This window comes from Rhipicephalus sanguineus, chromosome 7 (genome assembly GCF_013339695.2).
Source record: "Rhipicephalus sanguineus isolate Rsan-2018 chromosome 7, BIME_Rsan_1.4, whole genome shotgun sequence".
Classification (NCBI taxonomy): domain Eukaryota; kingdom Metazoa; phylum Arthropoda; class Arachnida; order Ixodida; family Ixodidae; genus Rhipicephalus; species Rhipicephalus sanguineus.
The window spans coordinates 95,239,270-95,266,296 of record NC_051182.1 but is presented as its reverse complement, the minus strand read 5'-3'; the positions used below and the strand labels follow the sequence as shown (position 1 = coordinate 95,266,296).

At 46.3% G+C, this 27,027-nt stretch overlaps 1 protein-coding gene across 1 annotated transcript; it reads right to left on the bottom strand.

Annotated features, from left to right (window-relative positions):
- Window positions 1–134: 134 nt before the first annotated feature.
- On the bottom strand, window positions 135–26,962 carry LOC119400793 (intraflagellar transport protein 56). Its single transcript, XM_049417785.1, has 16 exons — window positions 26,824–26,962; window positions 22,161–22,481; window positions 21,236–21,453; window positions 19,728–19,781; window positions 17,526–17,595; window positions 16,024–16,125; window positions 13,787–13,861; window positions 13,204–13,306; window positions 12,549–12,658; window positions 11,606–11,669; window positions 8,718–8,806; window positions 6,257–6,340; window positions 3,687–3,756; window positions 2,429–2,535; window positions 837–970; window positions 135–273 (listed from the first exon to the last, which is right to left on the bottom strand). Exons 1-16 carry the CDS (start codon window positions 26,824–26,826, stop codon window positions 159–161), a joined length of 1,719 nt encoding a protein of 572 aa, XP_049273742.1. The 5' UTR covers window positions 26,827–26,962; the 3' UTR covers window positions 135–158.
- Window positions 26,963–27,027: the final 65 nt, after the last annotated feature.

The following is a 27,027-nucleotide window of genomic DNA, read 5'->3' as shown; positions in this document are numbered from 1 at the left end:
CCCCTCCCACTGGAATGTGGATGTGGTCGGGATGGTACCTGCCATCTTATGTTTAGCAGCGCGACGCTAAAGTCACTGCTGTGGTTGGAGTATGGATGAACACTACGACATACTAGATGCGTTTATTCGTAACGTATGTACACAGACTTTCCTGGCAATCAAGAGAGCGCAATCTTCTTCTCTTTGCACCATCCGCGTATCACCTTGCTGATGGTCTCGGCTTGCGAGTGACTCTCGGACTTCAGCATCTCCACGATCTCCCGCAGGCACTCCCTGTGTTTATGAAAAATAAAGTGGCTTTTCGTGTGCCTGCTTCAAGGTCTGCACAATCTCAATAACATCAGGGAATTCAGTGCAGTTTTTTTTTCACGATGATAGTCGTCGTGAATTGCATTGTGTCATTGTTATCACAGTGAAGCGACCGTAATAACGTGGACGAGGCTATCCGCAAGGCATTTCCTTTTTTAATAATCAACAGAAATTACTATTCGAATGCGCTCAGGCCAGTTATGATCCAGGCCATGGACATTCCAAGGTGTTGCATGAAGTATGTTCTTAACTTAATCCGAAAATCAAGTATTGCACGAATCTTCGTATTTCGGCTGGTAATCCGTTCGTATAAGCCTCTGTACACTCGCCTCGTATTTGGTGCCCGCTTCTGCAGTGTAGTACAGAGGCTCGGTCAGCAACTTAAGTCGTTCCTCTTGCTTTGGTCGTCCCGCCTTAGCACCCAGCCCACCCCCTTGTCCTTACATTTGCCTTGTAGTGCACACTGCCGTATCTTCGTATTTCAAGGGCAAGCTTCAATTATCTCATAGTAACGTAGTGATGCTCACGGCTCTTCCTTGCCGGCAATCACCCTCTGGAAGGTACCCACGCAGGCTCCCCTTTTGCCTTCCCAGTATTCCGGGTTGGCGTCAATCTTCTCTAGAAGGTCGAATCCACGTGCAGCGTACAAGAAGTGGCCCATCTGCGTGCACCGAGAGCGGTGGTTACTTTTGAACCTAAACATTATGTGAAGTGTTATCTCGGAATTACATAAAAACACATTTCATTGATTTATAAAGACTTCTGCTTGCGGGAACAATTACATAGATCTTGAAAGACGTCGACAGGCCGCTAAAGTTGAAACGCAGAGTAGAAGGTCTGCTTTCGCTTCGCGATAGCTTGTCATCTATTTGTGTTTTCTGTGTTGGTCTTTGTTTTTTTTTTTCACTGCTAGTTATGGAGCACCATATCTATGCAGCCGTGTCAAAGCTCTCGCCCAAGGCTCGCCCAACACCAGTCAACACAAGCCTCGCGAAAGCATATATTGTCATTCCCAATGACGGCACAGCGAGCATTCACTCGACTAGGCGGTGGCAACAGATTTGTCTCTATGTGCCACATTTGCAAGAAACCCCAGCATTCTTGCGCGTGGGTGCTGCATCCCGCACACACTCAATGAATAGTAATACCAGCGCTTGTATTTCGATAGTCACTGCAGGCATTATTTTAAAATGTACGATGGCCAGCTTCTGTGGGTCGTAAATTAGTCGACCTCCAGGAGATGATGGTGCCTTCAGTGGGATCATAGTGCTCTAAAAGTACATTTAGAAAAATCAACAAGACCTTCATATTTTTTCTGCATTTTATTTACATTCACGAGACGTTAAGCTAAAGAAAGAGTAAGTTTTGCATATTTTCCGTGCCCAATTTAGGGCTGGCCATATGAGGCACATCGTGAGGTTGGTCTCTTGATCACAATTAAAAATTTGTGGCTGCTTCATGTGCAACTGAATCCCTCGATCGTGTCTGCTCTGCGTACCCTGCCGGATACAGTCATCGCGGCTGGCATGCATGCAGCTCGTAACCTCGAGCTCAGAAACTCAACGTTTTAGCCAATGCGGCAAGTACCGAGACATTATAGGGTGTTAAAGATTTATCCAGGCACATAACTGACAAATGCTGAAGTAGTAAAAATAAAACAAAGAACCAGCGCAAACAAGAGAGAGATGAAATTACACGACACAAGCGCTGTCCAGGTATCTAAAAACATGTTTGTGCAATACCCTAGAAATCTCGTTCTAGCACTCGGTCTAATTTTTCAAGGAATATATTACTCAGTACTGGCGCCACTCTTGACCCGATACAATTCCCCGACTTCAGTAGCCCTCTAGTAGCCTCAGAAGCCTTCAGTAGCCTTCAGTACCCTCAGTAGCCTTCAGTAGACTTTCCTGGACTTTCTTGGAAGAGTAGACTGAGCTTTAGAACGAGATTCCGAGGGTACTGCAGGCTATGTTTTTAGATACTTGGACAGCGCCTGTGTCGTGTATTTTCTTCTGTCTCTTGTCTTGTTTGCACTGGCCGTCATGAGTACATTCCAACGAGCTCATTTTCTACATTAAAGCGAAGAAGAAAAGGCGGGGGCTGTAGCCTGTCCGCACACCTTGTAGCAGTCATTGGCAAGAAGCTGCAGAAGACTGAATGACTCGCTCGAGGTGTCCATGCTCTGGTACAGTTCCCATGCCTGCTGAGGCTTGCCGTTCATGATGTCTGCGGGAGAATGTCATCGTTGAGTCGGGTAGCACTACGTGGAGTCTTTTACACAAATTTTCACTGCGTGCTCGCTAATATGGAGCATGCTAAATGCGCTCTATAGACACCATGGCTTGTAGCCGCACTTATCTGCGTGCACAGTGGGCACGGTTAGCGTGAATGTCGTGTTTGTATGCTGCGATGAGAGCCACTGTTTACAACTGAAACTGACGTTAAGGCGCACGAGATATATGGAAGGCCGTCCAAGACAGGTGCTGTAATGTCGATATGAGGAAGTCAGAGTTGTATGCATTGTTCGTTACAGGCGTGTCCGGTCAAATCACGTACTACGTAACGCAATAAACGGATGTTTCTCGGTGCACTTTCGATCCCTCTGTAAACACGTACGAAGGCATAGATGGCTTATTAAAACGAAAGCCTTAAGTTTCTCAGTTCATGGCCCCTTGAGCGAAACACGGCAGGCGAATTAGGTGGTACAAAAACCAACGTGACATACGTCACCACTGACGTCATGTTCTTTGCCAAAATGAGTGACGTCACATGATGAAATCATATCAAATGACATCGCCGCTTGGTCAAAAGTCAGCCGATCCCGGAGAAAGTGCAACACCAAGTGAGGTGCAAAATAGCTTCAGAAAATGGGGGGGGGGGGCACATTGGAATTAACTGAGAACATGAAGGTAAAGTCAGTGCGTGTCTCGTTATGTCTTGCAATAAATCTGGTCTTATATTATATAACTTCATTCAATTACCAATTGTGAAGCAGGCTTCGGCCTTCAATGTAACGTTCTGGCGAATTTTTTAACCACAGAACCAACTGAAAGTCTGTTGCAATTCTTTTAAAGAAGTTATTCACTTTTACAGTGGCTTTTGGAAGACGTTTCGTGTTAGGAGCTCACAAATTCAATGAAAAAAAATATGTAATACAAAATAATGTGGATTTATCCATCAAGCATTCAGGCCAGTATGTCAAAACAGTGCAATTAAGAAAACCGAAACATCGCTCGAGGCGCGTCAAAAAGCAACAATGTGTGGCCACGGACCCGGACGCAATTACTGAACGCACACAAGCGTCCGTGTCCTCTATCACTCTCGTAATTTTTGTCATATTTTCACAATATTTACAAAGTATACATAGACTAACTCACAGCATCGTGTCAGCCAGCTCTGGTAGATGTAGCTGGATTTTATCTTCTCACTCTGAATCATCAGGAACACCTGCAGCAGCCATACAAGCGTTAGGCCACGGGAAATGCAAACAGAACAATTTCAATAGCACTCTTCATCGAACCTGCGTAAATGGTCATGCATAATTTATGGAGCATCATGAGGCCTCAAACTCTAAACTGTAAAGAGGACTTCTCATATTGGTGCTTAGTTGAGGGTACGCACTAAAACATTGCCCGCTCTTACGATGCGAGCAGCAACTTAAGCATAGCAAACGGTCACAGTATACGCAAACAATAAATGGCAATGTAACCCGCTACATGCTCCAACAAGAGTCCTCTGTAATTTCCACCTGCTCTAAGTATCCGGCGGTAGAGATGTATGTATGGTAGAGATGTATGTACAGTAGTAGTCTGGTACCGATTTGAAAATATTCTGCTCACGTTGGCAATATTAATGTAGACATCACAGAAGCAGAAAAACGCGGACATACGTCCTATAACGACCCACAACAGCCAGCCACATGGTACAGATGGTAAATAAATGTACTACATCAGCATTTGTGGGAATGGCTACGTAAAACCACTTGTAGCAGTAATGCTTGTCTAAAACCCATTGCGATTGTAGTGTCGGCTACCCGTTCTTATAGCATGTAATGAACAGCGAATAGGCACTACTTTGAGCAAGCAATCGTCTAAAGCGCTATTCGATCCAAAAGAAACACGTCCACGAACGCTACATATGATATACACATCAACACCACGTAGCATGCCCTTCTTTTCAGTTAAACTGACTTCCGTGCTCTAATGCGAGTGCCGATGTAACGTCGTACCATAAGCTCAAGGTAATCGACGTGCCTGGTAAGCCCATGATATGCGCACAACTATATATTTTAAGCAAGGACACCGACTCATCTCGTAACGCTTGGCTTAAGGCAAACCAATGCGGCATAGGCAAATACTCGCCGACTGCTTCGCCTGACATCGATTCCCACAATGCGTGGGATATGCCAAAATTTTTCCAAATACTGGTAAAGAGAATCGAATCCACTAGCAAGAGAGCCCGAGACCAACACATCGGGGATGCTAAAGGCACAATTCTTTTTCTCAAACATCAGCAGTTCGTAAGGATGCGCACACTCAAACAAAGCTCTTTTGGCATTATACTGTTTCGTCGTGCTTTCTTTTTTCTGATTTAACACGAAAATGCATCTTGGAAGCGTCTTGAAAGTAACAAAAGCTTTTTCCTTGTATTTTCCCTTCTGCTTAGACTCTATTTTGAATTCAGTACATTGTACTTTACTCCAAGACATTCTTGTGCAATCTTCAATAACTTCTCTTATGTGCACTTTCTATGTGTCATGTACAAGTGTGGTAAACATTCAGTAGAAATGGAAGCGTGATAATGAAAATTATTCATCCGAACAAATATTACGCGTGATTACATAGAAGTGTAACGTGCGATCACTGGGCAGCCGGCTTCTAAGCGATAACGCTCTCTAGCGTAATTAAAGCCACGGGCAAAAATGCCTGCGAACCTGCAACGATTTTTTTTTTCTTCGTAAGTTCTGTTTGCCAGTGGCTGGTCACGATAATATGTCCGATATCCCACATGACTAGCATCCTACTGTCCAAAAATATCAAGGGAATCAACTTTCTGAGCGCAGGCCCTGCGAGGATCGCACAGCTTAGAATACTCTGAGAACAGCAGGGAATACACAGCTGTCGCCGCAATGTATAAAGCGTTTGCCAGCTCTGTGTGCAAAATAGAGCCGGTTAGCGTGATCGTTCTGCTTCCTTTTTTGTTCCTGTTCTCATATACTATAGTACTCGTCACAGAAGTTGTCCTCAGCGCGCCGGGTCCTTTATGTCTAGCAATATTAACGGTTAGGCAACATACTGCAACGATCATAAGCACACCCGACGAAAGGACTGCATCGATTTAATACGCAACTTCCTGACTTCTTGTACTAACGCACGACCATTCGCTGTTATCTGCAACCGATCGGTCGTTCCCCTCGTCCATTTGTTGTGTTCACCGTGAACTAGTCTGTTGATGTCATCGCTTGAACTTTTCCTTTGCCTCATTGTCAAATTTACCCTTCCCCGTTTCGTGTGCTCACCCGGGATGCAAGTGTTACGAAAGCATTGCGGCATGCGATCATGTAGTTAAGTACAGTGGGGTGACCACCTTCCCATTCTACAAACGGCTTCAAAATCTGGAAACTGTTATTTTGTTTTCATTTATTATCCCTGTTCTTTCGCTTAAATATTGAAATGACAGATCAGTTATATTCGTGATACTCAAGGGTTCTGCACATCATAAATAATTATTTGCTGTACTAATTTCTGCTTATCACGCAATGACGTTAACCGTCTTCCTGTTCCGTGTTCGCATAACAAAAAAAAACTGATAATACAATCATATAATCATATTTTAATGAAAAAGAAAGCCACATATTTTCCATTGCGTTACAGAGGTCGTTTAACTGTGGCTCAGTTTACAGATGGACGTTTTTCTATTCAACTCAAGCAACAACTTGTCCACTCACCTCCTCGGCCTCCTTGAAGTTTCGCGTAGCAGCCTTCGCTTGGGCATAGTTGAAGTTGAACGTGTCGTCGTTGTAGAAGTAACTCTGCGAAACAACGTTGAAGAAAAAGAATTATCTACTCTCATCAGGAAATTACTGAAGGTTAATCTGCAATGTGTGGGACCTCATCAAATATTTTCCTACGAAAGAAATGCAGGGCCGGGGAAGCTTAACTAAGACAAAAAAAAAGATCGATGTTGCAACCTTTTCCTGCGGGGCAGATAGATGGGGACGTAAAGGTGTGTATAAGGAGACATGGGCGGCGCCAGGGTTTTAGTAAACAGAGAAGGGGGAAGAGGAAAAAATTATATTCTTTAGGTATGGAGATGAACAGCATATTGCCACGCCCGCTTGTTTTATTTTGATGTATTCGGGTTTGACCAGCAAGGACGGTTATCAACACTCGACGCTGACCGCGCCGCAGTGTTCGAGAAGCTTCACGACCCCGTGACAACATGCCCAGAATCTGTGCACAGCCCGGCCACTCGTTTGACACAGGTAATTGCTAAAGTCGCTTGTGTTAGTTAGTCATCCGTAATAATTACGGAAATGCATTCGTTGCGCTCGGTGCTACAACTGTTTGCGACAGTTGTAGGTATTCTAAAAATTAATAAATTCTGGCGACCACTCATACCACAGGCAGAGTTGTCAGCCATTTTAATATGGACGCGGCAACAAAATTTGCAGAGGCAATTTCAAGCCATGCCCGACAAAGCTTTGGCAACGTCGCGTCGACTGTGGAATGAAGAGTCTGTGGAATGAAAACATGAAGCGAAGAGTCTACATAATGCAGTCGGTTATTCTGAAAACGTCGTGCGTTCAAAAAAATTATTGCTGAAGGATTGCTGAATGTATTGCCGTTACGTATTTCTGAAGGAGCCCGGCCCTTTGAGTCTGCTAATTTTAATTTATTCTGGTGTTATATGCTACACCGGAGTCTCTGAAGTAACAAACGCTCCCATCAGTCGATGACAGCCAACAAAGCTCGTCGAGTACAAGCAGCTGTGCGCAAGCGTACTCGACCCTATATCAGCAGTAACAAAGATACAACAGTGACGGCACCCAAATAGCATGCAATGGATCAAGTTACATAGCAGATTCTTTAATTTTTCTATACGTCACTTACTTTAAGCGCCATCTGCCGAAAACTTGGAATATGCGGCTAACTATAGATCAGCCATCGCCAAGACATAGCAAGAAAACATATATATGAAAATGCAATTTTATATTATATCCAATGATGATACGACATGCACAACTGCATGCGACAAATTGCGTCATACATCGCTCAAGAGGCCTTTAACTTTGTTGTTGCTGCTGTTTATTCATTGCCGCGTCAACACTCTTGTTTATTGAAACTTTCCGATACCTCGCGAGCACGAATGTCTCTACTACGTCGTAGTGTTCAATGCATATTCGCTCATAGTTCTCGCTTTCTTTGCGGCCCGTTCATTTGGATTTGCCGTGCGTCGCCTAAACAGCTTCATCAAAACTTCGCCAAAGTAGGCACCTGGCGGATCCAGGTGCCTACTTTGGGTGGGGGCGGTTCCTTTATCCGACCGTGGGGTTGACGGGCTTATATGAGGAGGTAGGTAGAGTGGCGTTGACAAGATTCTCTATTCCCCCTTTGGGCAGTGGTAGCCTCAGCGACCAGACAAAGGAGCCCCGCCACGGTGGTCTAGTGGTTATGACGCTCGACTGCTGACCCGCAGGTCGCGGGATCGAATCCCGGCCGCGGCGGCTGCATTTTCGATGGAGGCGAAAATGTTTGAGGCCCGTGTACTTAGATTTAGGTGCACGTTAAAGAACCCCAGGTGGTCAAAATTTCCGGAGCCCTCCACTACGGCGTCTCTCATAATCATATCGTGGTTTTGGGACGTTAAACCCCAGATATTATTATTATACCTGACAAAGGAGGTAGATGACAGGCACTGAATGAAGGGGGGGGGGGCTGACACAGGCTTTGGGGTGGGAGGGGATCGACCCTATCGCCCCCCCCCCCCCCTCTGGATCCGCCACTGCCATACAGTGGCATGAATAGCGCTACCAATTATTCACACTGAGAAATAACGTAACATAATGAACCTGCATAATGTGCTATCACACGGCACCGTTAGCAATGAAAAGAAATGCGGAAAAAAAATAAAGACACGAAGAAGGAATGTCTTCAGATCACTATTACCCGCATAATTTGTTTACGAGAACTGGCAGTTTTCAGTCCACGCATCAGCTGAATTAGCTGCTCCACAGCCACTGCTTCAGGCCACTCTCTTATGCACAACACTGCGCTCACCTCTGAACACTATGTGTTCCTTCTGGAAATTGATTGCTTGTAAGCAATCAAACTAGTGTGCAGATATTTATATGATGGTCTGCAAAGGCAAGGCATTCGTACGGACAGATACAGCCGCGGCAATCTCACCTTGATGGAGTTCAGGTAGAGCAGGACGTCATCAAACTGCTTGAGCAGAAAGAAACAAGACGCCATGCACTGGCGACCCGGTATAGTGTCTGCAGAGAACAAAAACAGATTGCTAGCAACGCCGTACAGAGAGTACAGAAACCCAGGAATTCCCTTAGTTTGGTGCAGTGAGCCGAACCCCGGACAGAACTCGCAAATGCACATATATTGAACATCCTTCCGCATATTGTTTTATTTTTTAGAAGAACAGACTGTTGGGCGAGTTGGTAATGCATTCTGTAAAAACTGCGCGAAAAACGTGGACAAAGGGTCGTCCGTTTCTCCCTTTGTCCACGTTTTTCGCGCAGTTTTTACAGAATTGTTTTATTTTTCTGGTTATTCTTTTCGTCCAGGCGTGGCTATGGTTGCTATTGTAAAGAGATACTATATACTCAAGAATGGATGAGTCTGTACTCGGATAGGAACCCCCCTCGTAAAACTCTGTGCACGCGTGTTTCGCGGAACAAGACACGCTTCTTCAGCATTGTGCATCAGCACCAAGGATGCAATACTATAGGAGCATCGTCTCAAATTGAGATTCTTTTTTTTTTGTTGCTTAGTTTCGTCATCCTTGTGCAAGAAAAACCTAAGTAAAACAACGCTATAGTGCTGACTATAGTGCTTTTTTTAATTTTTTTATAAAGAAGCTCCTGGCAAGCCCACGAGTGCCCTAAATAAGTTATTGTAGTAGCTTATTCTATAACAAGGTCTACTTCAGATTTCACTTGCAAGTAAGCATTATGGGAGTATCATACGGAGGATCTGAGCGTTTATATGTGCGCATTCATTTTGTTCACAACAGTTGGTTGTGTTTGCCTTGCATGCAGTATCCTATAAAAGTGTTCCTTATTATGAAACTGGATTTTTCGATGCTCACCTGTTACTGTGCAAGAAAACTCTGCAACTACCATTTTCCGCGCACGCAATGAAAGTTTCACTTGTTTGGAAAATGTACTGTCCTTACTGTTCTGTCCCGATTCCTGTATTTGCTATTGTATATGTCACGATCTTTTCTGTATGAATGTACTAACTAGCAACTCGGCTCGGCCTAATTACGTTTCAGTGTTCCAACATCATTTCGCCGGTTTCGTCGAAACGGCCAGTGACACGTTATATCGCTTCTTGAAATCGACCCGCTGAATTCTCGTACATATATTACAACTTTTGGCAAAATCGGCAATACAACTCCTAGCCCCACAACGCACGCCCCTTGAGAACACTTCTCAACGTTTTGTCGAAAGAAAGAGTGCCAGGACTCCGCGTGATAGGGCACATAAGTGCAAACGTATTTGACAGGATTCTGTGTGGCTGAGTGAAAGAATTGCAGACGCTGAACTGGAAACATTCACAGTTTGAAACAGGCCCGGCGTTTCGAGATCTGTTCGATTCCTCGGTCAGGGATTGACTGCATCGGTCGTGGAAGCGGTGTCGCTTTTTCTCGTTTCCCCTTTGGTTCCTCTCATTCATCGCGTCACGAAGGCCGAGGTCGTACACGGCGGGCAACATCCACAACGACTTGTTCATGATGAGAGCTGTAGCTCAAACTGAGCTCGAAGAAAGAATAAGCGAGGACGAGCGCTACTTCCAACTGAGTTCGTTATGCAGATCACGAAAAATACGTAGTCGACGACGAACTCAAGAAACACGTGGAAATGAGCAAAACGAAAAACCAAGCAAGCCAAAAAAAATCTAGGAAATCAAAGACCAAACAACTAAGAAAATAAGTCACGTAGTGTGCGCGACAATGTCTCCCAGATAACTTAATTCCTCCTCAGATAGGAACATGGACGGCTTACTCACACAAGTGTCGCACTCACGTGCCATCTGCTCAGCCTCGACAGTAATTCTGGTGCGATCGTCCCTTTTTTTATAGAGTCTCATTGTGTCTTAGAAGAGGGGCGTGCAGTTGCAAGCGGTGCACTGTTGTGCAAGAATGCCATCTTTGCCGTTCTCTGTCGCCAGTTTGCGCTACAGCTCTCACCATAACCTAGCAACTAGCCCAAGCCGCCACTCTTCCGATCTGGTAACGTTTCCGGTGGTGTTCTGAATGTACAACAAGTGGCTGTGGTACATTCAGAATTGCACAGTTCAGCATCTAGAATTGTTAGGGGACTGCGCAAGAAATAATCGAGGCAATGAGCATAGGTATATGGTATAACACAAAAACGAAAAAAACTTCTGGAAAAGTACATCATTACATGTCGAAAAAAAAAACACGGAGCTTTGCTGGAAAGACCGAAGCGTAGCTGTCAAGTCAGTCGTGCGGAAGGCCGCAAAGTGGAGGAACTTTCTGCCACTTCCGTATACTCCACCTTGCGGGCTTTCTGAAAAGGGGTGTATCATGTGCACTGTACCACTGGTCCAGTACAACCCTTCGCTAAGCTACCTACTTGCATCCTTGATAACTCTGGTAGCAGAGCCATAGCTCCAGAAATTTTTTATTTCTAAACAAACTAAACATTCCCGTTTTTCTTGTTACAGTTAGATGTGTGTGTGGGATTTTTTTTTTCACATGGAAGCTTACTTGGCTGTGTCAGTGAAATTCACGACAAGATTAATGTACTCTGCCTTTGTCTGTTATTTCGAACAAAAGTGCCGTCGGATATTGTGAGAATTCAAAGCAAATGTTTTAGCATAAAAGACGACAGCAAAAAATAAAGGACACCTACCTGTTCGTCAAATCACATTGAACTGCAACGCTTTTAATTCACTTTGGCACAACAGACTTTGTAAGTTAGGAAGTATTTCGAAGCACGCTGTCTAGACAGTAAGGAGCATGCATTTTCTGTGAAGTCTCGGATGTCGTCCTTGCGTTTCATACCTCTGACACAGATAATGGTGGAACGTACCGCATTCGCTGGCCGACCCTCCGACAAGCTGGAAGAACTGCTGTGCTATCTTCAAGTGCTCCCGCTGCGGGAAAATATGACACAAAGAAACAAATTTTCACGGGATTCCCCCTATTTATACATACCCATGACAAAATTCACTGTCCCTCCAAAAACCAATGTCTACTAGACGTATGCTGCCTTCCTTTATGAAATGTTACCGAGATCCATTTCACGCCCATGTTACGCTGCTCTAGGTACACAACGAGTACGTGTGGTACACAGGAAATAATTCTATTGACTTTGTGTGGAGTGTCCGCTGGAAAAGTCCAACTAATTTGGACTTTTCTGGAACGGGCGATCTGCGTTTTAAGCAGACTGCGCAAGCGACAATGGCGATTTCACGTGGTGCGAAGCCAGCTGGTTGTTGATGCGGTGTCCTGTCTCCTCTCGCCATTTCGGTCACCTCGTACTCTGGCACCTCTTTGTTCACCATGACTACCTCCCCTTCTTTTTGTTCTTTTATACCCTTACTTTCTTCCCAGTAGCGCTGAGCCAAGCTCCCTTAATTACTTAATTAAATGCTGTAGAAGATAGCGTGACCTCTATTCTCTTAACAAGTAGCACTTCAACCTCCCTCCCTCTCGCCTGGTTCTGGGCAGGTGCCTTGACCACTCTACAGTAAACACAATGTAGCAGTCTTTCTGTCTTCAACAATCGGGGAACTATAATGATTATGTAGTAGCGGTGCCCGTCATATAACTTGATTAAAAAACAAAGATGTGTGAACAATTTAGATGTGGTAAGAAACGAACACTGTGAGACCGTTTTACCTGAAACAATACCTCAAATATGTGTTGACGTCGTGGTGTACGGATAACAGCTGCAACATCTCGCTGGCTTCTTTAGTATTCAATTGAAGTATCTGATATGTAATATATCTATGTCCAATACACATACTAACCGATCCTTGAGCCTGTCCGATAGCTGCGTTGACGACTCCCTTGAGGATGTATTCGTGCGGCACGGTGGGTTCCAGGTCCTTGATCAGGTTGTGGGCCTCCTTGATATTGTCTGAGGAAAGCGGAACGAATCAGTGACTGCGTCGCCTCGGCTATTCCATTCAACTCGCGCTTTCTTAACACATACTGGAAGCTAGGTGCACAAGCAAAATCAAAGTACTGCAAGTCATGTGCACTTCGGCTTACTTGCACCATTTCGGTATTGTGCAAGCAAGCGCAAGCAAGCGCAAGAAACACACGTACAGAGGAAGAACGTGACACATGCGTTGGTCTTCGCATATTACTTGCCGTACGTATTACCATCAAGGCCCGATTTCAACCCTCTTTCAACCCTCTTTCAACGAGGTTTTGTGGTCGGAGCTTATATTTATTCGTAGGTTGTAAGCGACTGCAGTCGCTACATCTAGCTCAATGCATGTTTTTATTCAAATAACATTAAAAAAAACTGCCAGAGATGTATGCCGAAAAATTTCCTTAGTCAGCGTCGCTCACATTTATTTGAGAACATTCCGTTGTTTTGTTTTGTTTGCGGGTACCAAGTGCACCGGGTGAACGCCTGTTTGCGGGTATAATGGCATGGCTGATAACACCCCTCACCCTGTTTGAGGTAGTAGATGACGAGGTTGAGGCGTGCCTCGGGAATGGCGCCTACCAAGCCTGGTAACACCTGCAGCGCACCTTCGCCGCCACGGAACACCACCTGAGAGGACATGCGTCGTGTTAAAATAGCACTCAAAATCAAACAGAAACTATAGTTCTAGCCGAATAATTGAAGCAGCGCCGCGACAGCTGCCGTATATACTACAGCTCTAGCACCGCATTGCCAGGTATAGATTGAGTGAACATTCGTACTTCTGTTTACTTCTCAAACACTGTACTCAAACATTTATTTGTGTTTACTGCATCTTTGACACCAAGAGCAATTGATGTGTTTGTGTCGACAGACAACACCAGCGTACTTTCTACACTCTTCCTTTCAAGTGATGCTGGGCGTTCATGCTTTGCTTTTTTCGTTCTGCTTCTCATTTTACCAGTGGCCATTTTTCGCACCATGACTCCCTACCAACTCAGCAAACCAAGCGCTCATCCCGTAACCGTTCACAAACTGCAAATGTACACTTTGAGATTCTCCAACCTCCACACGTATGGTACGTAGATTTAAACACGTGAACTTTCTCACCAGGTTATGCTTGATGAGGTCTTGGGCGTACGTGAAGGTGGGCGACGCCCGCTCCCGCAGGCTTTTCAGCTCCGCCTGCACGACCGGTGAACACATCGTTATCCTTAATGAAGACGAACACTTGAGCATAGGCGTGCGCACAGGGGGGGGGGGGGGGGGGCAGGGGGGGGCGGCCGCCCCGCCTAATCACCTAAGAGGGGGGCGCAAAATCTGCCCCGTACATTGACCCTTCTAGTCACCTAAGAGGGGGGGGGGGGCTCAAAATCTGCCCCATACATTGACTTAGTAGGGTGGGGGGGGGGGGCGCTGCGATGAACCTTTGCCCCCCCTGATGGGCAACCCCGCGCACGCCTATGCACTTGAGGACAAGAACAGTGCTGCTTGCAAGCACTGCGGCAGCGAAGAAACTGTAGAACAAGTTCTTTGTCGTTGTCCTCGCTACAGCGCGCACCTACTGCCGCTAGCTGCTGTGTTAATTGGCCCGCCTTGACGACAGACCCTTGTCGGGACAGTCAGTGCTAGAATACCGACCCGAACTGTCGTCGCACCGGAAATCGATTAAGGCCTTACTGAACTTTTTGCGTGGCAGTTGCCTGTTGGATAGGCTGTAGGATTCCCCCTCAGCTCCCTTCTTTTATTACCTTTTATTTTGTCGCGCGCCTGCTCTTCTCTCCGCTCTTCCTTTCCACCTTTCTTTCCCGTTGTCCTCCCCTTTGTGTAGGTTAGCAAATCGTATGTTATAGTTGTGGCGCATCTCCCTACCTTTCTATTATTTTTTCTGTGTCGCTCTCTCTCTCTCTCTCTGAGAATACGAACAACGCTGTAATTATTGTTCTGTCACCTTTTACCTTTCGTACACAAAATCTGCGCACCGTTGTTATACATGATTATTTATAGTCGCAAACACAAGTTTTGGGCGAATAGGTTGGATGAAAAGTGGTTAAATTGGCGCTTATAGCTTTGGAGCAAAGAGAGAGTACACGCAGGATGAATGCCAAATTTTAACTCACATTCACGCAACGAATCATGTGACTTGCTCATGTGACAAAGTTCCACGCTCGTCCTGTGTGTACTCCTTCTCTCTATAACGAGTTTTAGTACCGCTACGTGACGTCCGTAACGGCGTTGAGCATGCAATAGGGCCGCGTTTTGCATAAAGTGCGTGCGATGAACTTCTGCTCATGCTCACTATAGATCTATACTTCTTATTGCGATAGCAGTTATATGGACAGTCTCGACGGGTTTTTGCCGTCGCCGTCATGTCCCTCCTGTATGAAGTCCAAATTGATAAGATCCCCCCCCCCCGCGCATAGTATGTTCTACCGCGGGTAGAAAGCGCGCGAGCGGGGGCGACGAACGCGGTCAAAACAGAGATTAAACGAGCCGGCCCATTTCCGTCGCTTGGAGGGTGCATGCGATAACATCACCCTGCTCGGGAGGCCTGCCGTCGAAGCACACAGGAAACGCCCCGTCCGTCTTTAACGAGCATGAAAGGACGCGAAAGACGCGAGGGGGGGGGGTGATGTCACGCGAGCAGCAACTTTGAACTTTGAAACTAAGGCGCGGTCGCGATCGCTGGCGCGCGCGCTATCTCGACAGCCATCGCAGCGGGCGGCTCGTATACCCTTCTACGTGCTGCGAAGTTACTATGCGGATAGCATCTCTCCCTGGAGCGGCCGTACTCTCTTACACCAGCGTTTTGTAGTTGCGCGAGATCGGATACAAAACAGTTAGCTGCCAGCCTCGCTTCGTATAACACTACAATTTGTTGCTATCGCATTCATTGCTTCGCCCTTGTGGTGAAACTGTGACTTTTTGTTTAGTTAGTTAGTTAGTTAGTTAGTTAGTTAGTTAGTTAGTTAGTTAGTTAGTTAGTTAGTTAGTTAGTTAGTTAGTTAGTTAGTTAGTTAGTTAGTTAGTTAGTTAGTTAGTTAGTTAGTTAGTTAGTTAGTTAGTTTTGCTCGGGTTGCTGCCTCAAAACATTTCGCTGTAACTGCTCCATGACTCGTTTACAGACGGTACGTATTGAATGATGATGAATACGTACTCTGCATCACTACGTAGTCCATGTGCTTTCTTAACCAATGCGTTTTACAGTTCGCCTATCTAGCGCTTGCCGGATCGCATTTGACTTTGCTTTATAGCTATGAACGTACAACTAAGAGGCAATTGTGTCTACATGAACAAGAAAACCAAGGGAAGTGTGACCAGCTCACATGATCCTCTCGGACTCTCACCTCAGCGGCTTTTCCATTGTAGAGCCGGAAGTGGTTACACGCCTTCAGATTGATTGCCGTCGCGCTATCCGGGAAGTTCTGCAGGTACACCGCTAGCACCTCCTGAATGGCACATACCGAGATAGGAATAACAATGTTGCAAAGAAGTTTGCATGCGCAAGTGCGGACGCCAGCTGGTCGCAATAACCATCTATGGATACCTAAGCTCCTCTCATGTACAGACGGGTCCACTGTTAAAGGGAACACTTGCGTGCAGGACGTGTTTGGATTTCGCTCCCTTGCAAAATCATAGTGGCTTAGATTTGCATAAGACTACTGCTGGTTGACAGTTCAGCCTCTTTTTGACAGACTCGTGCAGTGCATGAACAATGTTTCCCTGTCCACTTGCTGTTAGAGGGCCAGCAAAATCAATGGTGCTCATTGGAGTGTTTCCTTTAACAGTGGACCGTACTGTACATGCTTTGGCTGTTACGTCATCTGCAGCAAGGCCGTGCTATCTCTTGCCAATCAGGCTTTTAAAAAACTTGGAGGACGCTTAAGCTTCGCCTTTAAGAGTGGAACGTGACAGCGTAATCGGGCCCCGTTCGCATCGTCTTCTCATTCGCTTGCCATTTCTTCGCTTCTCGATGGACGCGTCAACCGGGCCGCGAGGACACCATCATCTGTGGCGCGTAACGTTGGCCGTTTTAAGCTCTCTTAATGCCTACTACAAGAACAGTAGCGAAACCCACTACGCCATAATTCATCATTTTGCGAAGTAGCGAAGTAGCCACTATGCGTCCGTAAGGCAGTACGGGCACCTACGCAGCTGCACATTTTGTTGTTTCTGTGGCTAGTAATGATGGTCAATTATTCCTGAGCGCTTTGTAATGGGTGGGCCTTTAAAACATCCACTCGTCGCGCAATTCACAGTGTGGCGCGTGGTGTGATACTACGCTTCTGCCAAGCATTATTACATGCATGTGTTAACGTGGTTCCTCGCACTGCATGACGTCTGTACATGCTTTTTTTTTGGGGGGGGAGGGGGTTCAGAAGCGGTTTCAAGAATTTGCGTGGCTCTGTAGTAGAACACCTGTCTGCCATGCAGAATTCCTGGGCTTGGTTCCCGCTAATACATACATACATACATACATACATACATACATACATACATACATACATACATACATACATACATACATACATACATACATACATACATACATACATACATACATACATACATACATACATACATACATACATACATACATACATACATACATACATACATACATACATACATACATACATACATACTTTTAGTGGCTACCAAGAGTGGCTACTTCGATGGTGCAGAGGCCAGCAGAAAAGGTGCGGACATTCGCGATATCATCAAATCAAGCGGAAGCCAACTCACGTTCCGTGAATGTTTTGAAATATCTGCTTGCTTTCGCTCGAACGCTCAGCTTTGATTATTTTAAATCTAAAACCATCGATTGCTGCGTAGAAATATTACCAACCTGCGAGACGTCGTAGTAGTCGAGCTTGTAGTAGCACAGCGCAACGTAGACGTTCAACGCTAGGAAGTCCCTGCAAGAAGGCGCCGAGGAAACACGATCGTCGTGAATTTCTCTTCAACGCTCTATTCTCCTCTAACACGGGTTAGCGTCAACAACGTGTTTAGTAGTCGGTGTTCCTTCGAATATAGCGAAAAAAATCACGCAAGGAGTCTCTTAAAATAAAACTGGGACACTTGAGAAACTGGATCATACGGTTACGGTGGACGTCTGCCAACAAGCTAACTATGAGTATTAATTAACTAAACATATATGTTAATGAACTTACCTGACTGGCGTAGCTACGTGGCTGCTGACGATTTAAAGATAGTAGGCGCTGCTTACCGAGACCATACCATGACAGCTTACAAATCACCCGGGAAATCATTCTCTCCGCAGCACGAATAATCTTTTTTTTTTACGTTTGAGGAGAGCACCACCACCGCGTGAGCAAGAAACCTCAACCAGGACTATAATTACGACGGTGACGGCGGGCACCACATGATACAGGCAATTTATCAAATGGCCTGGCAACTACGAATGAGTGTTTTCCCAAGAACAAACGTGTAGAGAAGGAGCGGCATCCTCAGAGGAGAGGAAAAGACGCTATTTCTACAGCCATAGCTGGGAGTGCGGCTCAGCGTCTGCGACGTCTTCAGACCAGTGGCATAGCCAGGGAGTGGCACACCAGGACCGTGACCCATCCCCCCCTCCCCCCCCCTCCCCCCCCAAAAAAAAATTTTTTTGCCATGGCATACAGAGCACAAACTGACTCTCGACCACATTTGCCTGCCCGGCCCCCCCTTCAGGTCAAGGAGGACTGCCCCTGCAGTCTGCAGTCGCTCACGCCGGAGAAACGCGCTGACAGGTGTCTACAGCAGAAATGCGAATACAGCTTCGCTGGTAAGCCCCCACCCCCACCCCCCACCCCCGAAAAAAATTTCTGGCTACGCCCCTGCAGTCTGCAGTCGCTCACGCCGAAGAAACGCGCTGACAGGTGTCTACAGCAGAAATGTGAATACAGCTTCGCTGGTAAGCCCCCCCCCCACCCCCGAAAAACATTTCTGGCTACGCCCCTGCAGTCTGCAGTCGCTCACGCCGCAGAAACGCGCTGACAGGTGTCTACAGCAGAAATGCGAATACAGCTTCGCTGGTAAGCCCCCCTCCCCCCCACCCCGCACCCCCGAAAAAAATTTCTGGCTACGCCCCTGCAGTCTGCAGTCGCTCACGCCGGAGAAACGCGCTGACAGGTGTCTACAGCAGAAATGTGAATACAGCTTCGCTGGTAAGCCCCCCCCCCCCACCCCCACCCCCGAAAAACATTTCTGGCTACGCCCCTGCAGTCTGCAGTCGCTCACGCCGCAGAAACGCGCTGACTGGTGTCTACAGCAGAAATGCGAATACAGCTTCGCTGGTAAGCCCCCCCACCCGCCCCCCGAAAAAAATTTCTGGCTACGCCCCTGCAGTCTGCAGTCGCTCACGCCGGAGAAACGCGCTGACAGGCGTCCACAGCAGGCAGAAACGCGAATACAACTTCGCTGGTAATCCCTACCCCCCCCCCCCCCCGCATGAATGTTGCGGCGCCACTACATTTTTCCTTCCTCGATGGATTAGGCAGAAAAAAACCAGCAAACGAACAAAGCATCTGGCAGGTTTGCCTTTTACTGTCTGTTCCGCAGAGACCATTGAATGTACGCACATAGGAGTGTGGCATGCGTGTGTATCTGTTGAGCAGGAACGCAAATGCGCGTGCGCACTAGCTCGTGTCATCCAGCCACAATGCCGCGCAATTTAACATTGTCGATGGAGCTGAGAGCGATGATGAGCTCACGTGGCTCTCGTTGTCGCTCTTGTTGATAAACACGTACACTTTTCATGTCTGAACTCAATACTCCACACGTACTCTGCACAGCATGATGGCGCGGTTGCTGTTCGAGCGTTCATATGAATATAATCATAATAGAGCTTATCGAAACCAGGAATAAAAATCTTAGCTCCTTCGAGATCCTCTACAAATATATAAGGTCATAAATGGGCGTTATTTGTAACATATAAGTTATGCGCCATGTCATTTACGAGCAATTTTTTGGCTTCCACGCTTTTGTATCACGACAAGTAACGCATTACGAAGACCCTATCACCGTAATATTATGCCATGCAACTAACCTGTTTTCGAGAAGAATGCGCTTGTAGATGTCAATCGCCTCCTGGTAGTGCGCTCTGAAAATAAAAATACATTCAATGAGGTCTCACTCTACATACGACCGTGCTTTGTAAAACGAGGTGCAGCACCGCGGTGAAAGACTTCTGAGCCGGTGCTAAATTTATTCTTTGCTTGGCAATAAATTGCATATATCGATTCTGTATGTATGTACGTAATTCATATGACAGCCGTTATTTTGCTTATGCAATCACAATAGCTATAATGTTCTGTATACTATCCTTATCACGTTAATTGTTGTCGAGATGTGCGTTATGTCGAGCTGTGTTGTGCTTTTTTTTGTGAATTCACTCTAGCAGATGTGGCACTGATTAACTTGCTGATAAGCTCAAAGTTTTGCCTGTATTCTGCTTATCGGGCCTCCAATAAGACTTGGCTACAAGTCCAACAAGTGTTTGTTCCTGTTTTGCTATGTGAAAATAAATAGTTACTTTCTTTGCGTACATTGCCTCCAAACTCACAGGAACATAAGTAACCTACATTGCGAACAACACTTATCTATCAAAATATACCATACGACATGGCTGCCGGTAACATGCAAACATCCCCTCGAGGTGTGGCTTCATGGCAGCGCGAACTGCACATCAAAAAGTAGCATGATGGCAGCATGGGTAAAACTGCCATGGAACCAACTTTTCAAGCGAGTTATAAGCGAGAAAGTGTTATACCATAGTCCTTCGTTTCGAATGCTCGGAAAGCAATACGATTCGAGCCGAAGCCTAGGTTGCATGGACACTCAACTAAAGGCGTTGAAAGAAAAAGACATCTCCCAAAAGGGAGTTTCGCCCAGGAGTAGTACGGCTGAGAAGATTGTCTTTCCAGAATCACTCCTTTCTGGAAGCGGAGATATATAAGGTCATCTTGTCACATATTATCAAAAAGGACACTATGTTTCGAAAAAAGTAGAACCTCATACATTGGTGTAGCCAGGAAGGGGAGGGGGAGTTGTTCAGACCCTCCCCCACCGAAGCTTTTCAATTTTGCGTATGTGTATATACACGCACACATACAAGCGCACTCGCGAATTACATAAAGGGTGTTTTAGCCCCCTTTGAAAAAAATCTGTCTGTGCCCCTGTCCAATATGCGGAATTTCTGCAATGCTGTGATACGGTAACTGAGCTGGCACGACAGTGAGCCCAGCAAAAGGAAAGGCAAACGCTATGTACCTGAGGTATAAATCTTTACTTGAGTAACTTCAAAGAACTGATGAGAATCTGTGAACACGAGATGCCGCTGGAGCGGACGTTTCGACAAGCGGACTTGTCTTTTTCAAGGCTGCAACTGCTTTCAAAGCAGTTGCAGCCTTGAAGAAGACAAGTCCGCTTGCCGAAACGTCGGCTCCAGCGAGACCCCGTGTTTAAGAATTTCTCATCTCTTCAAGTTTCCATCCTCCCCTGACCTTCTGCCTTTCATGGATTTCCAAAGAATTGATTCGCCGGTGTCTTACACACCTGAGGTAGTGAATGGAGGCTAGCGATAGCTGGTCCTCGAGAATGTCCTGCAGGCTCTGGTGCAGCGCCATGAGACGCTTCTCGTCGCCCGCCTTGTGGGCCAGGTGGAAGAGTAGCCGGCTCTGCAGCTGGTTCTTTGGGCCCTTCAGCACAGACGCTTCGGCCTCTTTGTACAAGCCCAGATGGAACTGGCAGCACGCCAGGTAGCTCCATACGTCCTGCGAAGGTCAGACGCGCGGAGGTAGTGAATCAGCTGTTAATCGGTTACAACCAAGTTTGAGGATTTTCTCGGATTCGTGATTTTTTTTCTCGTAAGATTTACAAACTTCAGTGGCCTGAAAATGTTTTAACGCAAATATACTTTCCGTAGATAAAGTATTAATCACTCAAATATTCATACATTGCGTAACATTGCAAGAGAAAAAAATGCAAGCATATAGAAGATTTTGGCAGGACTCCTGGAGGCGTTTATGGCAGAAAAATTGCAGTAATATTCTTGAGCTTCAAACACCTTGCACAGACGCCTTTTCTTAATTTGTAATCAAAATTTGATGTAGACACGAAAAACGATAGTCTCAGAATAAATTTTCTGACAGATGCCACTCAGACCACATTATGCGAAATTCGTAAGGCTTTCACGTGACCAAAACATTTTTCTCTCCGGATTATTGTAGCAATTTACTGTTTTAAATGCAATACATCAGGACGATTTTTTTTTCGAGTACACTGGAGATGGTCGCCAAAATGGCTGTGGCGTTTGGCGTGGAATGACCGAGCTGGAGTTGTGCCCAGTTGTTCTGCTTGTACGATTCTTTACACTCCAAGAAAGAATAATTGAAGTCGAATATACGATGCGACATTAACACATTTCAACAAATGGGTTCTATCCTAGAGTTTGGGTGTACCAGGTATGCGTCCAACTGACCAAGGGAGGCGGCATCGACTTGTCGGCCATCAGGTCCTGGTAGATGCGCATGGCCTGCCGGTGCTGCCCCAGATGGAAGGCGCAATAGGCCGTCCACAGGGCAGCCTCGAGACGAGACGACTGGGACGAAGATGAAGAAGTGCCAGTGAACTCGAGCAGAGCCATGGCCCCCGTGAAGTCGCGTTTCTCGAGGAACTCCTCTAGGGTGGGCAGTCGGGACTCGGCTGACTTCTGCTCCCGCTGACGCTCGGGCTTCAAGCCGTCGCCGTCGGCGTTGCCCGACGACGACCCCGACACTGCGGGCTTGGTCCGGGACAGGAGCTGCGTGGTGACATCGACAGCAGCGGCGTAGCCAGAAATTTTTTTCGAGGGCGGAGGGGGGGGGGCTTCAACTCCCCCCCAACCACACCTAGCTACGCCAGTGATCGGCTGTAAAATTCACACATTCTGTAATTGCCGATCGAACACAAAACCACTGCTAGCTTCGTCTTGGAGCCGTATGGAGAAAGAGAGAGCTGCATTGCAGTGAAGGTTGAGCTTGGATTGAAATCCATTTCTGCAGCGTTGAAATGAACTGATATAACAAGAAGCTTATATACGATTAACCATAATGAAACTGGAATTAATAGTGAATATTACCTAAATGTGTTACTGTGAGATGTGTTGAGGAGACCTCAACACATCTCACAGCGTATTGATAATGACTGCAAAACCCGGAGTACCCTGCCAAGACGAAATTGTATGACTCCATTTTCTGGCGGAACAATTAACCAGTGGAACAGGCTGACTGAAAAGCTAGTGCGCTGAGTGAACGAAAAGATGCATTTTATTCTGACAGTGGCGTAAAGAATCACGCGGGCGGCGAAAGATCAAGGCGGGTCACAGCGCTAACAACTCTCCCTTTCTCCCCCTTTTCTTGAGCGTTGTCTATATATGTGATCACGTGCAATAAACACTGAGTTGTTAGCGTTGTGTCCCGTCTTTATCTGTAATTCTTTGCGCTAGTACTGTCTGAATTATGTACTGCCAACTAGGCCATGTCTGTTCTTTTGTAGTTTATTCGAAGTCTCGTGAAATCATAGAAGCCTTTCACATTAAGTGCAACAATGATGTTTGCATTTCCACCCCATCTATCTGTCTGCATGACTGCGAATTTAGCCTGCTTGAAAGGAGTGACAATTATCTGTAATGCGATGATGCGCACGCAGTCGGATTACGTGTATTTATTCTTTTCTGCTCAATAAACCCAACAGTTGTTAGTCCAGCGCCTGTCCTGTGTAGTCCTCCTTCTCGTGTCGTCGTCTTTTTGCGCTGTTTAAACAATGAAGTTAAACCAACTAGCCCAATTTTACACACTGTTGCAGTTTATTCGAAGTCGTCACGGGCGCCTTGCTGTAACGCCTTTGGGTGCTGCGGGGTAATCTTTGATACACAATAAAGAATGTAATTATAGTGGCTACGTGCCTAAACCACGGCGTGATTATTAATTTTTGACCACCTCAAATCTGCACCGGTACATGCTCGTGTATTTCGTTCTTATCGAAATGCGTCGCTGTCGTGGCCTTCAATTGAAACCGCATTTTCAGATATCGTAGTTGCCATTTTAACTGAAATACGTAAGCTTCTGTGTGCTGGTTGCACAATAATTAAATTTGCAAGATTGAATTTGCCATCCTTCCGCGCCTCCTGCCCCAGACGAATAAGGAAGGTCACGCCCCTGTGCCCCGCCCCTTTCCATTGTTAACTCCTATGTAGTATGTAATCGCACCTTCAGAGCAGTTCGATCTGTGCATGCGAAGAATCAGCTTGTTTGTTCTTTCAAGATCCCTCTCTCTCCGTTCCATAGACCCTGACTTAAAATCAAGACTTCCGCGTCACCTTCCTCGTCACCCTGAAACACTGTATCATCGACTACGCGTCAACGCAGCATTCACCGTTAGTTACATGTGCCGCCTTGGATTGACCACTAACCCTTACTGTGACAACAGTTGACGTATTAGAAAAAATGAAACATATTTTGTTAAATTGCCAGGCATACAGAGAAGAAAGAACTAATCTCTAATGTAGAATAGGTTCAACTGCCCTAGCACCACTATACGAGGGCGGTCCGATAAGTACTTAGCCTCACCGCGAGAGCGTGACTCTATCGCATGAGACATATACTGACGTTAAGTACGCTCCCTTAGAGGGACACATGCGAAGGTCCAGTCGAATCGGGCTCGCGGTTTTGTTTTGGCCGCTTGAGGAAGCAGGTGATGTTCATGTGTCCGTTAAAAATGGAAAAAGAGCAATATATCGGTCGGTGATTCAATTTTTGTTTTTGGAAGGGAAATCGTGCAGCGAAATCAAAGAGCAACTGGATGCCGTCTACGGTGAGTCTTCTCCTTCGATGGCAACCGTAAAAAATTGGTTCGATGAGTTTAAACATGGTCGCACGTCGGTTTTTGATGAGCCTCGCCCAGGGGCCCCGCAAACGGCTACCACGGCCGATAACGTGGCAAAAATCCACGACCTCGTATTGGCCGACCGCCGACTGAAGGTGTTCGAGATAGCTGAGACAGTAGGCATCTCAAAAGACCGCGTGGGTCATATCCTGCATGAAATTTTGGGCATGAGAAAGCTGTCGGCGCGATGGGTGCCGCATTTGCTCACTCCGGACAACAAGCGCGTCCGTGAGACCACTTCAGAGCAGTGTTTGAAGCTGTTTAAGCATAATCCGAAGGAGTTCTTGCGTCGTTTTGTGAGCGTCGACGAAACATGGATCCACTGGTACACACCAGAGACCAAAGAACAGTCGAAACAGTGGACTGCACACGGAAAACCTGCTCCGAAGAAGGCGAAGACTGTCGCATTGGCCGGAAAGGTGATGGCCACCATTTTCTGGGATTCTCAAGGTGGGATCTTTGTCAACTACCTTGAGAAGGGCAAAACGGTGACAGGACCCTACTACGCGGAATTGCTGGGCTGATTCGACGCCGAATTGCGAAAAAAAACGGCGACATTTGGTGAAGAAAAAAATGCCCCCACCTCCCCGAAGGGAATCGTGAGGAAATGCGAATGCATTTCTTGCGCCGAGAGTACACGGCGCAGTAATTTTAATGGCGTAAATTAATGACGAGACGAGGATTTGTACCGTAACCATTTATTTACACATTCATCAGCACCTGTTTGTGTTGTCATTGTACCTGACGGCCATAATCTCAGCCTTGTGGTCGCCGTTGGCGTTTCACAGCGGCGTCTCGAGCACACATTTCGAGAGGCGCCCAGCCAGCGGACGGGAGAGTGGGGCGCAGGGAGGAGAGAGAGCGAACGGCGAGAGAAGGAGCGTCGAAGCACTGCACCCAATGCCACCTAGAAGAGCGGTGCGGAGCCGGCGCGCGCCCGCGCAAACCGCGGTGAGGAGGCGGAGCGCGCGCAGTCACGTGGAGTGTGACGTCGCTGCGCCGTTGCTACAGACGCTCCTCTCCTTTCCTCGCGCCGTTGCTATGGGACGGCGGATTCAGGGTCGCTTATAAAGTGCATTCGCACTTAAAAGGTGCTCTTCCACCATGACAATGCGCCAGCTCACACTTGCGCCGTCGCCATGGCTAAGTTGGTCGAACTAGGCTTCGAAATGGTGCCCCATCCAGCGTATTTTCCAGATTTGGCCCCGAGTGATTTCTTCTTGTTTCCCAACTTGAAAAAATCACTCGCCGGACAAAAATTTGAGTCGAATGAAGAAGTTATTGCCGCCACAGAAGCCTACTTTGCAGCTCAGGAGAAAACGTATTTTTCTGACGGGATCAAGAAGTTGGAGGATCGCTGGATCAAGTGTATAGAGTTGAAAGGGGACTATGTTGAGAAATAAATCGATACCATTCCAAAATTTTCGTTTTTCTTTTGAAGGCTAAGTACTTATCGGACCGCCCTCGTAGATCTCGGGGAAATACTTGGGCATATGTCTTCTTCTCAACAACGTCAAATTTTTAAATTTCTGTTGATGCTCTTCGAGGTGATTAACTTAATTGATAAACTGTAAAGTGACTTTCATCACAGCCATCGCGTTCTCACGACGATAATGCATTTTTCTTTCTTTCTTTCATTTTCTTTTCCTGCCCTCCTGCTCCTAGGGCCTTTCTGCGCACGTAGTTGCATTTATATACGCCGACAGAGTTCTCTGTTCTTCAATGGAGAGCAGAGAATTCTCTCTCTGCGCTATTTGTGTTTCTTTTTATTATGAAGTTATGAATATTAAGGCGTGATAATCATTTTATATCAATAGTAAAAGAACAGCAAAAAAAGAACTATTCAGACCGCAGCAGCCATGCAATTTGAGTAAGCATGTGAGGTACTCGGCTGAGCGCAGAGTATAAAAATCAAGATTTTCTCTAAAGTGTAAAAATATTTCCTTTAGGATGATTTCGTACGTGATATTTATGCACAATGTCGTTCCGTACAGTACCAATAAAAATACAGATAAACATATGTGCGTACATCGTCACTTGTAAACTCTTAGCAACCTCTTCATCGGCATTTCTTGTTTTCGCTAGGTTAGCTAGAGTAAGGAAGAATGTTGGACGGTATACTCATAATACGATCATGACAAGTCACACACCGGCTACGGTGGCTGCGGACTGCAGCGGACATAAATAAATTCCATGCAACAAAAAACCGACACGCTTACCATATCTGAGGTTCTCGCCGGTTCGCTTAGAAGTATGATTGACGTTCTGCTATGTCTTCGTTGTTTCTTCTTTTAGGTTGAATTGTTTTCATGCGCAAAGCACGCAACTACAGCAACAAAAACCTTCGCGCGCGTGTGTGTACTCCGTGCGCACGTCGTCGCCATGGTAGCAGACGACGGGTGTACCACGTGACCATTCTGTCG

What these genes read in the sequence shown, in the direction of transcription:
- LOC119400793 (XM_049417785.1), bottom strand. An exon ending in GAGCTGGCTGACACGATGCT is followed by an intron (nt 2,536 to 3,686) that starts GTGAGTTAGTCT and finishes ATTCTCCCGCAG; the next exon opens with ACATCATGAACGGCAAGCCT. An exon ending in TTGCCAATGACTGCTACAAG is followed by an intron (nt 971 to 2,428) that starts GTGTGCGGACAG and finishes CGGTGCACGCAG; the next exon opens with ATGGGCCACTTCTTGTACGC.